At 40.1% G+C, this 14,904-nt stretch overlaps 1 protein-coding gene across 20 annotated transcripts in view; it reads left to right on the forward strand.

The window, feature by feature from the left end:
- The window catches only part of trol (terribly reduced optic lobes), a 182,242-nt gene that overhangs the window by 125,011 nt on the left and 42,327 nt on the right, over positions 1-14,904 (forward strand). For 18 of the 20 annotated variants that reach the window (XM_076625589.1, XM_076625595.1, XM_076625590.1 and 15 more), the window contains one exon: positions 6,685-6,792. The exons of the other annotated variants lie outside the window; for them this stretch is intronic. In XM_076625589.1, coding sequence (XP_076481704.1) covers positions 6,685-6,792 — 108 coding nt within the window. The remainder of the gene's footprint in view (positions 1-6,684; positions 6,793-14,904) is intronic. 20 annotated transcript variants of the gene reach the window in all.

A 14,904-nucleotide genomic window follows, 5' to 3' on the forward strand; every position in this document is an offset into this window, starting at 1 on the left:
TGCTATCTCTTAAAAAATATACAGAATAAAATTGCAGATAGAAAGATAGAGTTGTTTCATAATTTTGTTAGTGTTCATTGTAGTTTGGTCGTTATTTGCGGAAAGGAGGTCGATTTTGTGGTTTTATGAAGGATTATGGTTGCGGATGGATTTTGTTACGCGGGGGTGGAAAAGTAGAGTGAGAACTGCTTCCACTCCTCGAAGGGAAATCACGCCCTTTTTGTTTCCGTGTCTCATTAGGACGAGCCCGAACTCGTTATCTCCTAAATCACGCGAGTATACCGGGAACTGGAGTTGCTCGTGTGCCGCATTGCTTTTTCTCCGCTGCAAAACGCGTCCCTCCTCTTCCTGAATATTTCATGTACGTGGAAAAAATACGCGATTTATCGAAAAATAATTGTATTCTAGTCAAGCGTGTGTATCAAAATCGACTGGGTGAATCAGAATTAATGCACGAGCAATAGAAGAAGAATTTCAGCAACGAAGAGTGTGGTACGTTAGACAAGAATTCCAGCAACAAGAAAAAGGAAAGTTCTAGTAACAGAGAAATTGACGCAAAATGTTTGAGAGGCAAGTCCAGCAATAGAAAGCAATAGCAGGAAAACCAGAAGTGGAATTCTAACAGAAACAGCGATTCAAGAGCCCTGGAATAAAAGAGACTAGGAGATTTCAGGAATAAACGGAACCAGAAAATTCCAGAAACAAATGAAGATCAACGTGTGAATACAAAAGAAAGGAAACTACAGCAACAGTAAATTCAAACACACAGCAATTGCAGAAGCAATTGTAGTAAAATTGTAGTAAAGACGAAAGGAATTTCAGCAATATACGATTCAGCAGAATCACGACAGAAATTCTAGCGATAAAAGGAAATAAGTGGAACTTTGCCAAAGATGGAAATTCCAAAGATAAATGAAGATCAACGTGTGAACATAGGAAAAGAGGAAACTACAGCAACAGTAAATTCAAACACACAGCAATTGTAGTAAAATTGCAGTAAAGACAAAAGGAATTTCAGCAATGTACGATTCAGCAGAATCACGACAGAAATTCTAGCGATAAAAGGAAATATAGTGGAACTTTGCCAAAAATGAAAATTCCAGCAACGGAAAAAGTTAACGCTAGGACATCGAAAAAGGAAGACGACGAAATAAGTTCCGAGATGTCCAAGTGCGACTCTCGAACGCGCTACGTGTCCTAGAATTTTTATTTAATGGTAGTAGAATAAATATTTATACGCGAAAGAAGAGAAAATTCTGAACAAGCTACTCCCCGAGGAAAAATCCGGGGCAGCAGCAACAAAAGCATCATCCAGCGGTATGTTCAACGACGTGTACTCCCGGCAACTTACGCGGGGAAACCATACATCAGAAGCGGGTGAAGAAAAACTCGACTCGATATAAAGCTCGGGATATTAGCATGACAGGCAAGCAGCATCAAATTGCTGGACCTAAAAGCCCCTCTGCTAAATCGTCCGTGCTCTTCTAATGGACTGCCAGCAGGGGAAGTTTAGTCCCCATGGGGTATTCTTTCACCCCCTTACCGTCATACCTTACGCTTTCAGCTCTTCGTTTCTAATAAACCTGCCTTAAAAAAAAGAAGCCAAAAGATAAGATACGAATTTATATTTCAATGAAGACTACGCTCCCTGAATATGTACGTAATTGTTAACCCTTTCATGCTCGATTTGATCGTACTAGGAGCGTAAATTAATTAATTTGTGTATCGCGTGATGTAAACTAAATCACGAGGAATTAGAGTCGGAAGAGCAGCCATAAGCCAATGAGATTTTTAATTTCCCATAGATATTTATTATCGCTAGTTAATAATTAATAAGTTATTAAATTGTAATAGACAGAGAGATACTTATTAATAATTAGCAATCTATTAAATTTAATAAATAGCGAGGATAGTTGTAAATAATTTATTAAATTATAATTTGTATCTGTAGATTTTGGTGGATCTAAAGGCAGTGTATTAATTTACTATAACTAAAATTTCCATCAGTTATTCGCCAATTAGAGAATGAACGTATCTGTTTCTCGTGAAAGTTGCACAATTTTACTATCCTCGTCTTTTCTTTCAAACGCGCTCGAAAGAATGCGTTTCTGTTGTTAATAATTGATTAAAGGAAAACTATACCAGAACTACATCGTTTGCAAAGAAACGTTGGCTCGTGAAAATATTTGGTTAATTGTCCGAGGCATGCTAGGAATTTATTCGATCTACCTTACCTTGTGTGGTAAATTAATTCAAGCCCGGTGATACCTCTAAGATGTTCTTTCCGGGTTGATGCGACTGAAAAAGCAGCGCTGCAACTTTGCACGGGCTGTTGCACGCGATACTAATGCCCTCGTTATCACAGCTGAAAAACTGTTCTCCCTAATGGAGAACGGAAATCGCCTGTGATCGACCTTGACATTTTTACAAACGAAGATAACCCAACAAATAAAGACGAAGGAAGGAAGGTAAAAGTGGAAAAATCTAAAAGCGCATATGACAAATAGAAACTCGTAAACAGTATCATTTCCAAATGTCCAAGTAATCGCATGAATCCTCCATTTATCGCGCCATAGACGGAGGAATTAGAAATTGCGCGAGTGTTGCTGGCTATTGAATAATTTACGAGCGAGAGGGTTAAAATGGCGTTTTAGGGCTAGAAAATTGTATGTTTTATCAAGATGGTGGAAAACTCGCGACGTTAAAGTGGTTAGAGCGTGGCGGAGCGGCAATTTCCACAACTTCTCGGGCCTTAGATAGTTATGATCGAACGAGCATGACAGGGGTTGGGGGTGGAGGAGGAGGAGGAGGAATGATAAGAGAAACGCCGGCTGTAAAGAGATGCATCTCGAAGAGACAGGGCTTTTGAAGCGCGAGGCACGCTCTCATGCATCTTTAGAGCGTAAAAAAACGTAACCAGGCAAACTTTTCCATCCGCCTTGGTTCCATCCGCTCTCGCCACAGCTCGCACCTTCAATATTTCGCTCCATCTCGCGGTTTACCCTGTTGTTTCCTTGTTTCCAATAAAGATGATAATGTTGCGTTTCGATGGAATTCGATTATTACGAATTTTCACGATAAAAGGGCAAACTTGCGAAACGTTTATAAACATTCATGATGTTTTCGAGCGGCAGGCACATGGTGAAAGCGGAATAAGCGGAGGTCCAGAGATTATCACGCACGCATTGCACTTGCTCGATTTTTGGCCCAATCGATCGGCGATGTATAAAAATATACCAATTTTCGTAAACGGCGAACTTGCCCAGTTTTTGCATCAGGATCTTCGATTCAATGTTCGTGTGAATGTTCGTGTACATAACCTAAAATCTATTTACATAACCTAAAATCTATTTACGTAACTTAAAAAGTCGAGTAGTGGAAATGGTTGAAAAATCGAGTTCCACAGTCTTTTGTAAGAACACGTTTGATTTTGGTGTCAAGCAGTTTACTTTGGGTTTACTCGACGCGTGGATGGCATAAGAATACGAGGGACACGAGGCACGATCAGGTTATGTCTGCTAAAGGAACTCGAGTGTGCTTTGACACGGGAGACTATCACTCAATCGCCGTACTTGACTCTGGCTGGCCATTTGCTGCTATATTGCCATTGCCACGAAAGCTAATAGGAATTCTCCTTAACCTTCGTCAGAGAGTTAACCCGAGGAACTCAGACCACCCTAAATCTCGCGTTACTCCATTGGTAATTGTAGAGATCGTGGATACAAAAGCCCGGGGAATCCTCGAGCGACCGCTGTTGTGGTTTTCGACGATCAAGATCTTCCTCTGGAGCAAATCGCATTGACCACGTTGGTTCTTACAGAAAATTTAAGAGTACAAGAATGCGTAATGGAATGAAATTGTTGAATAAAGCATTCACGATCCTTTTATCATCCGACGATGCGCTCTTATTTGACGAATTGAGAATCACAGTGGTTCAAGTGAAAATTTGTCAAACATCGTCCTATGAAAAATGGCGCGTAATATGCGAATATATTATTATATATATATAGATATGTATATATTATTCATAGTTGGTTATTAACATTTGGTTATTTAGTATCTGTTGTAGCATTCATATAAGCGAAACAAATCCCTGTCCAGGCTCTACTCTACCAATTGTGTTTCGTAAAAACACGAATTTGCATAAATGACCGCAGTCTACCTACGATTACCCTACATTGCTGTTATTTTTGTGTGAATATGAAACTAATGCCCGAATCGACAAGAGTGACCATTGGTCGGTAACAGTATCGGCGGAAGTCGGTCGAAAGCGCGGGAAATCGGTAGAAATACGAACCGCGAGGCACTTCACGCGCGTTACGGTAACGCTATCCGAAACGTGATCGGATTGTCTCGAATGAGCATGGCATAATTGTGAAAACGAGATGAACCATTGTCGATTCGATTGCTGAAACACCATGGTCGACGTACTCTCGTATCACATACGAGTGGTAGCTAGAGTCTGGTCTGTCGGCTTGAAACCGGAGCGCCCAGCCACGGCCTCTGTTTATCTGTAACACAATATACCAACACTTTTGACAACTCTGCAGAGTGGCTTGCCTATAGTAAATCACTGGACAGTCAGTGGGCAGAGGTTAACTGGCCAGAGAAAAAATTATTACACGATGGAAAACATTTAATTGGCGCTTACATCGTTCCTCCTGGTTTAAACTCGTTCGTTTTATCCCTGTCGGTAAATTAAGATCGATGGTGATTAAGCAGGTAGATAAAAAAGAGAACAATGCTGTGAGAATGTTATTTAAGATTTATGATTAGAGTGAAACTACCAGATATTGGAAAAGCACACCCCGTATGGAATAGCGCCATTTTTTTTTTTTTTTAAATCTGACAAATGAATATCTGTCAAACGACTATAGGCTTCCTCGCTCAGTCACTTTGGTATCGTTTATTTTGCTACAAACTTTTTCCCCAATACTCTGGTGAAGAAATATGGATCAAGTGCCTAATGCGCGCACTCTGGTCGCATGACGAATGTACTTGCACAAAGTGTGACACTGCAATATGTGACTATTGCAAGTAGCTATTTTCTAAAATGTTATAATCAATAAGAGGAATAAAACTATTTGCTTTTTTTTTATTGCTTTCTATTTCTTTTCTATTTTGCTATCTATCCTATATCTATAATATATTAGGTAGGATTTATATCTTTTTACTGTTAGTTCGATATTGAAAATTGTTAGAATAATGTTAGAAATCTAAGAAATGCTCTTGATACCCAGGAAAACCTTTTGTTCGTTGCTATTGATTTTCTAAGAATGACGTTCGAAAAAACAAAGTGGTATTCCATATTTGGCTTAGTACCTTTGTTGTTTTACTAAACGGCGAAGAAATAGTAGAATACCATGGAGGACCTAGTCTTTGAAATCTGATCTTTCTTTCGGTACCTCTACGAGTTTATATTAAACGGCATTCAATTTGCATTATTGGATCCTTCGTATTTCTATTCCTTCGTCTGTTCTCATATCAGAGAAATTCCTGTTCCATTGATGCCTACTCTCTTTGTAAATCACAGACAAGGAACGAATTACAGAGGGAATTTCACCACGTGCACTGAATTTGATTAAACTCCAAGTAATCTAGTGGAGGGATACCGAGTACTATCCAATTTCGATAATTATGTAAAACATAAATTATGAAGCTCAAAGAGGAAGTAATAAATAAATAATTCGTTTGAAGCAATACAAAATTCCCTAATGATATTTAAAAACGTCAAACCAAGAAGTCACAGTCGATTGATATAACATGCTCTTGATCAAATTTTTGGAAAGAGAGCTAAATCTCATAGTATCATTGCCGCTTTTATTAAATCAAATGTGTCACCCGTTCTGATTCTTCCAATTAGTTTATTCCGATATGTTAAAATTCTCTATACCTTATAATTTCATTTTACAACATTCTGATAAAACATTCGTGAATTTTTTCCCATCTGACAAAATTTATTTAGTCTTATCTAGTGATCTAAGAATCAGGGTGGTGTGAGTCAAAATTTGTACAACACAACTTCATTCCTATTTTGCAAAGCTTGTAAGAATCCAGCTACCAAACAAACTTTGCATTCTAACACACATATGCAGATGAAACAACGAACACAAGTAGATGGAATTTTAACATTGACTATAAATAAATATATATATACGTGAGCATGTGTGTGCGTATGTCTGTCTGTCTCTCTGTCTGTCTGTCTGTCTGTCTCTCTGCCTCTCTGTCTGTCCCTCTGTCTGTCCCTCTGTCTGTCCCTCTGTCTGTCCCTCTGTTTGTCCCTCTGTCTGTCCCTCTGTCTGTCCCTCTGTCTGTCCCTCTGTCTGTCCCTCTGTCTGTCCCTCTGTCTGTCCCTCTGTTTGTCTGTCTGTCCCTCTGTCTGTCTCTCTGTCTGCCTCTCTGTCTGTCCCTCTGCCTCCTCCCCCTCTCTCTCTCCGTGCGTGCGCGCGCGCGTGTGTGTGTGTGTGAGCATAAACGTATAGACAAAATTGAATCGGCATTATGGTCGTTGTTTTTGCACGCGAATATGGCCGCGCAATATGAGATCCATGAGATCGATCGGGAATCAAAGTTTGAAATATTCGTTCGAACCTCGTCGTATATTTCCAACGTTTTCTATTCGAGTACGAATATTTTTTACACGCTCTTTTTTTTACATGACTTTTTCGTTTTCTGTGTTCGCAGCCTGCACCGCCTCGCAATTCAAATGCGGAAACGGTCAGTGTATCGACAGCAACGACCGCTGTAATAACGTCGAGGATTGTTTAGACAGATCGGACGAACTTAACTGCCGTGAGTACATTCGTAGGATCTTCTTTTCTTCCGTTTCGTCGTGCATGGAAAATTATTTTCCTCGCTGTTTTCTTCGTTCCGTTGGGTGTCTCGGCATTAACATCAAATATTTCGTAACCGCGGCACTATATTCGATGTATTCGATGGCATGCACGCGTGGATTTCATTCAAACTATTCGTCGGAGGTACTCGGGAATTGATTTTGCAAAAATAACCCGTCAGTTTTCGTGGGTGGCTTCGCTCCTTCGCGATCAAACAATTCTTAACCACTTGGTGATCTTTCTTTCTAACGTGAGATCTTGGAAGAATAACGCCTTGGTTTGCAATGTATTTGGCAATTGTGTACTAACTTGTTTAACATCTTGAAATTATTCATTCGGGTACTGGTCAATAATAATTCAACGATGTCGGGACAAAATTTCAAATGATTAACATAAGCATGTTTGTTCTTACTCTCTGCTGTGATTCAGAAATGTCTGAATTTGTTACCTGCATCCTCTGTTATCGTAAGAACATAAATGATGTGGATAGCGATGGGTATAGATCTCTCGCACGTTCTCGAACAAGTGGGATATAACTTTACGTAACACATGGATACTAAATCTCCTGTCCAATCTGCTACACAGTTGGCAAAAGCATTTTAACGTCGATATATTAGACACATTGACCGAAAACAACGGTGAAACAATATCCATAAATCTTTCAAATTCTTTCAATAGTTGCCTTCGAATCTTCCAAGCCGTTCAGTGTGTCTCGAAACAACATCACTTTTCATCATTTTTGGACTGCATCCAAATATTTGTTTCATATCATCCTTTACCTCTCAGTCAATGCCAGTAGCATTGGAAACCGTATTTATATTCACATACCAATTCACTCACTAACTCGCCTAACTCATAAACCCATCGACCCAAATTTAATTAAAAAAATTAAAAACACCAAAATTGAAATCATGTACGCTCAGATCATCCCAAAGTCACAATCTGCTCTTATCCTGATCTCCATAGACTTTTGCAAACTCTCGATCCACTATAATTTTCGCTCTTCCTTTTTTCACAGACTCATCGAAACCAAAAACACCCCTTTTCCTTTCATAATCATCTTCGCTCAAAATCTACTGAACGATTCGCGCATCGACAAATTCACGACCTACCTTCGATCAAATCTCTTTGAACTCGTGCGAAATTATCGCAATTACCATGTTCATCGATTCACCGATCTCAAAAACTGGCTTCTCTTCTACGCGTAGCATAGTCACACTTGTCCTTCGCAATCATTGTCAGTACCACCCAGGGCCGGATTAAAATTTTTTAGCTCTGGGTCTGTTGATCCATGGGAGAAACAGGGAAGGGGGGAGGGTTAAAATGAAACACATTCACATAAATATGAAATCAGATTTATTTTGTAACAAGTCATATTTAAAATCATCTACTATACATTTTTAAAAGACAGTCTCTTCACGTAATGATAAGATCGTTAAATTACCGAAACGTTGGATACAATTTATTTTTCCCAGGATGCACCTCCAATCTTCTACTATACTTTCAAAAGACATTTCTTTCTTTATTCAGTTTTCTGCAGAGCCAATTTCTCGTCCTAGTTACGAAGTAACATGTATTTCTCTTAAATAGCAAGGGCCCCGAAAGAGCAAGGCCTGGGCCCGTAGCTTTTCTCCCTTAGCTTGCTCCTTAATCGGCGCCTAATTGCATCCAAAATTCGTCGAACAATGAACACGCAAGCGAAACGCAGCGGGCAAGAAAGCGAGCAAAAGCAGGACAATTTTATGAGCGGCCATCGTCAGTGTGGCACGCGACTGCGCCGGAACTAATCGCGAATGGCCAGGTATTACGATGAGCTGAATAATTACAATAGCTGTGACAATAATAACAATGGCGTGCTGGGAAGACATGGGTGACCAGGCTGAGGGAAGAGACGCAAGGGGTATGGCCTCGCGTTTTCAGGCCATTGCACTTGTTGCCCCACCTTTCCTCCCTCTGTCAGCCCGCACTCTATCTTCCTGTCCTTTTAACCCCTTATTATTTCCATCGTCTTTTGCGGAGGCACGCTCCGACGCTGCACGTCGAAAGTTAACCAGCCCACGGTGATACCTGGCGTCCCTTTCTTCCTCTGTATCGACCTGAAATGCCAGTTTGGGCTGTGCGACACGTGCAAACAAAAATTGGCCACCTTCCTCGGCCACTGATTTCAAACATTTCGTTAGACTGCGAAACATTCGTATTATTGGAACGTCGGAGGAAATTATTTTGGCAAGCGATTGTGAAAATGGAACAGTGTCGATGGCAGTAGGATTAGGAACAGTTTCTTTGGCTATTTTATACGGATAATTAAAATGATTAAAATCGTTGTTGGCTATCGTGATCGTTCGAAGGAAAATGGGACTTTCAATATCGAAAGCGGATTCGCGTGATCGAAGAGTTCCAAGTACAATAGATCGAAGGACATTTTCAAGCTCGCGATAATATCGGCCTCGGGTCAGGAGAAATTTCTTTGGTAGTTTTGTACGATTATAGCGATTAATATTTGATTGGTTAATGTACGTGGGATTTTGCATTTTGAAAGGCTGGTCAGGGCTACTATGCAGTTTTTAGTATCGTTGGGTAGAGTGAGCAGATCTGGGATTCGGTTTAGAAAGTTTCGATAAAACCACATGGTTGCACATAGTTCTCTTGTTAATATTAAACCTGCTACGTTTTTCTAAAACTCTCTCTCTCTCTCTCAAAAAAAAAAAGGTTTACAGTCTTCTGGTTTACGTTTCTTCTTAATACCGGAAATAATAGTGTTGCCTAATGAATGAGCTGATGAAATCAAAAATACGAAGCTGATACGCCAATCGATATACTTTGATAGTTAGATTTTCGAGAGAAGAGGCGGAAAGTCTGTCGGACGCTGAAAACATCATCCTGTGATACACATGTTCGTACGTTGTGGCGACGCGGAGGAGGTCGTGAGGGGTCCAGGCATGAATCAGAATTGGATTAAACCCGGTGAAAACGGATGAAATTCCAGGTCCGAGGCCGCGAAAGGGCCGGCCAGCCCCGCTGGAGATTAACGTCGGATTAAAATTGCAGCCGGTTATTAGGGCGGCTTAATAAACGCGAGTAAATCTCGTTCGGCCACGGGGGCCGCCTTAAATTTGGCTGTGGCAGTGTTGCCCGTTTTTGCGGCGTCCGATATTAATGCTGCTAATGAAGTTTGTTGACGAATTACAAAAAAAAGAGGGGAAAAACACGGGGGAAAAATACAAGGGAAGATACGAAGGATATACGGGTGAGAAACGTAGAACTGTCAAGTCGTTTCGTGTATCCACTTAAGCTAAGGAAGAATCTGAAGAAAGCGGACAGTGGAATTTCTTGGAATCTTTCGTTTACGAAGTAATCGTCAGTTTGCTTGTCCAATTCTGTTCTTGCAATTTTAACCTTTGGAAAAATGAATTGGTGTCGTATTTAATTCCTAACCTCAAAAAAGCAGCAGAAATAGAACAACAGGTTCTTGTTTAATATTGGTTAGGCTAGGTTTTGTTAGATTAGAATCACTCGTTTAATTTTGTTCCTTCAGCTTCGCGTTCTGGAAGTCTTAATGCATCCAGGGGTAATAATAAACCCTTCTACTTTACATTCTAACCTAAAAAGTCAAAGGAATAGGAAATGTTATCACTCCCAATATAGGTTGAATTAAATCTTATTTGGTTTTAAAAGTTGTAATTTCAGCTTTGGAAAGTCCTAAGGTATTCAGAGATAGCAAGAAATTCTTCTTTATAGATCCTAACCTCAAAAATCGGAAATTTCATCGCATCCTGTATAGGTTAGGTCCGAGTAAATTAACTTCGTTATTTAATTTCCTTCCCGCAGCTACATTTCTTGCAGATCATAAACTATCCTAAAATATCAATAATTCTCTTTCTAACCTCTAACCTCAAAGAACAAGAATACGAAACATTATCTCATACTATATCAGATTCGAATAAATTGTGTTCGTTATTCAATTTCCTTCTTCCAATAGCGTTATTTAGCGGGCATCTTCCTAACCTCTAATCTCAAACATCAAAGAAAGATTAGAAACTTTTGTCACAAAAGGTACGTGATCGAGCGTAGAGCGACGGATTAGTCGCTGGAAAAAGGGAGAGGTCATCGCGATTACATCGCCAACCAGTCGTTTGCAATTCCGTAGCGTAGAACAAACGGATGGAGCCTTGAACCTGAGAGATAATGTCAGAGAAATCGTAAGATATTTATCCCCGTTCCCTTCGCGATTTCCTGTTTGCAGAGGCGCGTCACGCGTGTCGCCACCGTGGCTTGCCGCACGTTTGCCAATTTCGAGGTCGCGATATTCGCTTTATATTCGTCGATCACCGCGATGCAACGACCAGAGAGAGAGCACGCACTTGCCACCTGGCAAATCGCGTTAAAATCGTAACTGGATTTTCGCGACCTCACGTTCCATTCGATTCGTTGCTTCCATGGAATCGAATTAATTTCGACTTGTGTCGATTTTTGCTTCTTTCTAGCGGGGAGGGGAGGTCGCTCCTGCCCAATGGAGGAACGTGATTACAGGATTTATCGAGAATCGCTGCTCCCTTTTCCAGGTCGATTTGCTCCGTTTAGTGCCGAATTTGTTGCCCGCGCCGCTGTTTCTTCACGCGGCCGTATACTGGCTGTCCAAAAATTTCCAACTCGGCAATTTCGTTATAGAAGAACCAGAAGCAGAATTTGATACATTAGCCTGGTTTTCAAATTTGATATTTGATACCACAATTATTTTGCGCACGGGATGACCCCTTTTAGAAATGTCAGGCGTAAAAATATGCATCATCGCGAATAGTCGTAATAATCATTGCTCGACTGTGAACTTTTGTGTATTTATACAAAAATTGGAAACTGTATAAATACACAGAATCCACGTAATTTATACAGGGTGGTTGGTAATTAGTGACACAAGCGGAAAGGAGGTGATTCTACGCGAAAAAAGAAGTCGAAAATATAGAATACAAATTCTTTTTAATTCTTTTTCTAATTTTTTTAAAAATCTACAGTGAGATCCGTTATAACGAGACGCGATATAGTGCACGCGTACCGAGCGAAAATTCAAAGTCGATTTTCTCGAAAACAAAGCCTCGAACGAAAAATTGTTATTCTATATTTTCGACTTCTTTTTTCGCGTAGAATCACCCCCTTTCCGCTTGTACCACCAGTTACCAACCACCCTGTATATATAGCTCCTTTATTAAATATTCCTAATCGTTTAATACAATTAAATACATTTCTTATTCGATGAAACGAATATTTATTTAGATTTCGTTTTTTCTATCATGTTGATAGAAATATGAATTTCCATAAACATCCGCAGTCCAGTTATTTACTTAAGAAGAAAAAAAGAACAATAGGAACTTGATAAGATATTCGATTCTGAAATTTGCATCATATCACATACCGGGTGTCAATAAGAGAAAGGAAATGGTGAAAAATTGGATAATAAGACGTTAGTTGTGAACAGAACTGAAATAAGCAACGAACTACTCGATTCTTGAGTTAAATTATGTCGTGCTGTATATATAGCTAGGAAATTCGATTTTCACGAGCATGAAACGCGGTATATCAACGGTTACGTGGGATATATCGTAATAAAAAGTTGAACAATCAACGGGCGGCTATTATTTAAGAGATAATGACAGAAAAACAGGCAGCTGGTCGTCCGATCCGGCGGATTAATTCAGATCCAAGCCGGTTAATGCGTTCCCCAGTGATCGCGTGCCGCCATTTTTCGCGTGCAAAGGAGTCGACGTTGAGGTAAAAACGTGTAAACGTCGCCGTTTAATGGAAACACGGGGACACGTTCGTAACGTCGAGCTTCTGTGTAATTATTGCGCACGTGAGAGCCTGTGTTTCGCATGTCGACCAGCAACAATACGCCAGCTCGGGAACAAATTCGTCGAAAAAAACCGAGTAAAAAGGGAAAATGGTCAAAAGAAATAGCTCCCCTTTGTGTCTATTAATTATTCCACGTTATTCGGCAAGGAACAATAGTTTTCGTCACTTATTGTTCGCCCACTATTTTCGGAACACTCGGTATATGGCGCTGCCATTGTAATTAGAATGTATCTTACGTATCGCTTATAACCTGCCATTTGTTTTATCTCTCGCGATGTTTAACACTTTACCGACCGCTAGCGATTCAACAGCATACGCACGTCCGACCGGCAGCTCAGGCGCTGATTCTCCCTGGCGCCGGCTCTGTTTTGGTTTAGTCTCTCCGATACCATTCTTTTCGTTTATCGCGAACTGTAAGTTTTTCATATTTGTATAAAACTGTGGCAGCTTACAAAGCAACGCAACTGACGCGACTGAGCAAGGTACTTTAGTACTAAATAACGAATTCCTGCTCGAATAATGAGAAAGATTGTCGCCGACAAAAGGCCAATTAATAGGCTTTCGGTCGGTAAGCATCGGCGACAAAAAGCCGATGAATAGGTTATCCGTCGGTAAGCGTCGACGACAAAAAACCGATTAATCGGCTATCAGTCGGTAAAGCGTTCATTATTTGACTGCGGTGTTCTACCTGTTTATGGCAAATTTTAACACATCAAAATCTACAGGAAGTGCAGTATTTTTTTGACATTATGATACTTGAGTGTAGCATGCGTGCAAAGTATAATATTTGTTTGTATGATATTTACTATGCAAAGTAAACGGATTGGATTCTCTCTTGTCAGTGATATCCATTAAAATACGAATTTACATAAATACCCGCGCTCTATTAATTACCAACGACGATCTAAATGTTAGATGAAACTTCTCACAGATTCGATCTGGAACGTACATAAAGGGACTATTTGAAACAGTCCTCCAACAATGGATCGACCGCGACAGCATTCTAATTTCTAGAACGACGATATTTATGCGCAATGGAACGTTTTGTTGCTCCGCTTTGCCACTAACCCATTTTTCTCTCTGTCTCGATCTTATCGCCCGTGATAACTCACAGGTATATATTTTCGTTTGCTAATCTCTACGCAGGAATTGCTTTAGATTAAAAAACGAAGCAACACCGGTTATATACCAAATCTCATAGCGCATTATAAAAGTGTATGCGTAGCAACATTCTAAAGAGCGAAATGTCGACCTCCTTGTAAACCTTCATTGAATTTTTACATATTCGGCATATTGTACTGCCAAAACTAACTATACATGAATATGCAAAGCAGACAATTAATAGTGGCAACACGGCCCGAGATCTTCAGTCTCAGGTCTGTGCTGAAGGTTCTGTTCACGAATTTTTTTTTTATTTAATTACACGTATTCTGTGCAGTTGTGCAATTTCGACTTTCCTACAAACAGATGAAAATCTACCGTCTAATTATACGTAATATTTCTCCAAGTATCTGCACAATGCAAAAAGTGGAGTTGGAAATGGACACCCAGTATGTGGATCTTAAGAATACAGGAGATGGCTTATTTTTCACGTCGAGAATCGTTGGAGTAAGATCCAGGGGAAGCTCGATGGAAATTCCTGGAGGTTGGCTGCCTTCCGTTTCCATTCTTTCGAGTGCACTCCGTTCGAAGTGCCGTTCATCCTCGATCGTTAGCTAATTGCCGCCGTAAATTAGACAGCCGCCGCGTGGCCCGTAACTCCTTCTTCATTTATAATCTCTTCCGCGAAATTTCCTCAGGTGCGTGTTAATTAATGGCCACAGCACGCTAGTCAGTAGGCTATCCTTCTCTACATCTGTCTGGTTACTAATTAATTCTACCACTGCTTTCCTTCATCCACCTTCGGCATCTATATGGCGCCTTTTTTCACGGAATTGAAACCCTATTACTTCTAAGTAGCGTCGTCAACACTTCTATAGTACGGCTTTGTAAGAATTTTTCATCTTATTCGAGGGCTTGAATAGCTTTCCGGCCGGTCACAGTTGGATGAAGATTTTGAAAAATATTTGTCGTGAAACGTCTCGTGAAACTAGGACGATTTGAGTTTTCGAAGTGAGTCGAGAATGAAAAGTAACGAAATTGCGTCGGAGGTTTTTGAGAAAATCGAATTTTAAAATTCACGATCGTGTATAATTTATTGTAGATTTTTCCTCGTTTAAATTTTCTA

The sequence above is a fragment of the Bombus vancouverensis genome, chromosome 16, assembly GCF_051014615.1.
Source record: "Bombus vancouverensis nearcticus chromosome 16, iyBomVanc1_principal, whole genome shotgun sequence".
Classification (NCBI taxonomy): Eukaryota; Metazoa; Arthropoda; class Insecta; order Hymenoptera; family Apidae; genus Bombus; species Bombus vancouverensis.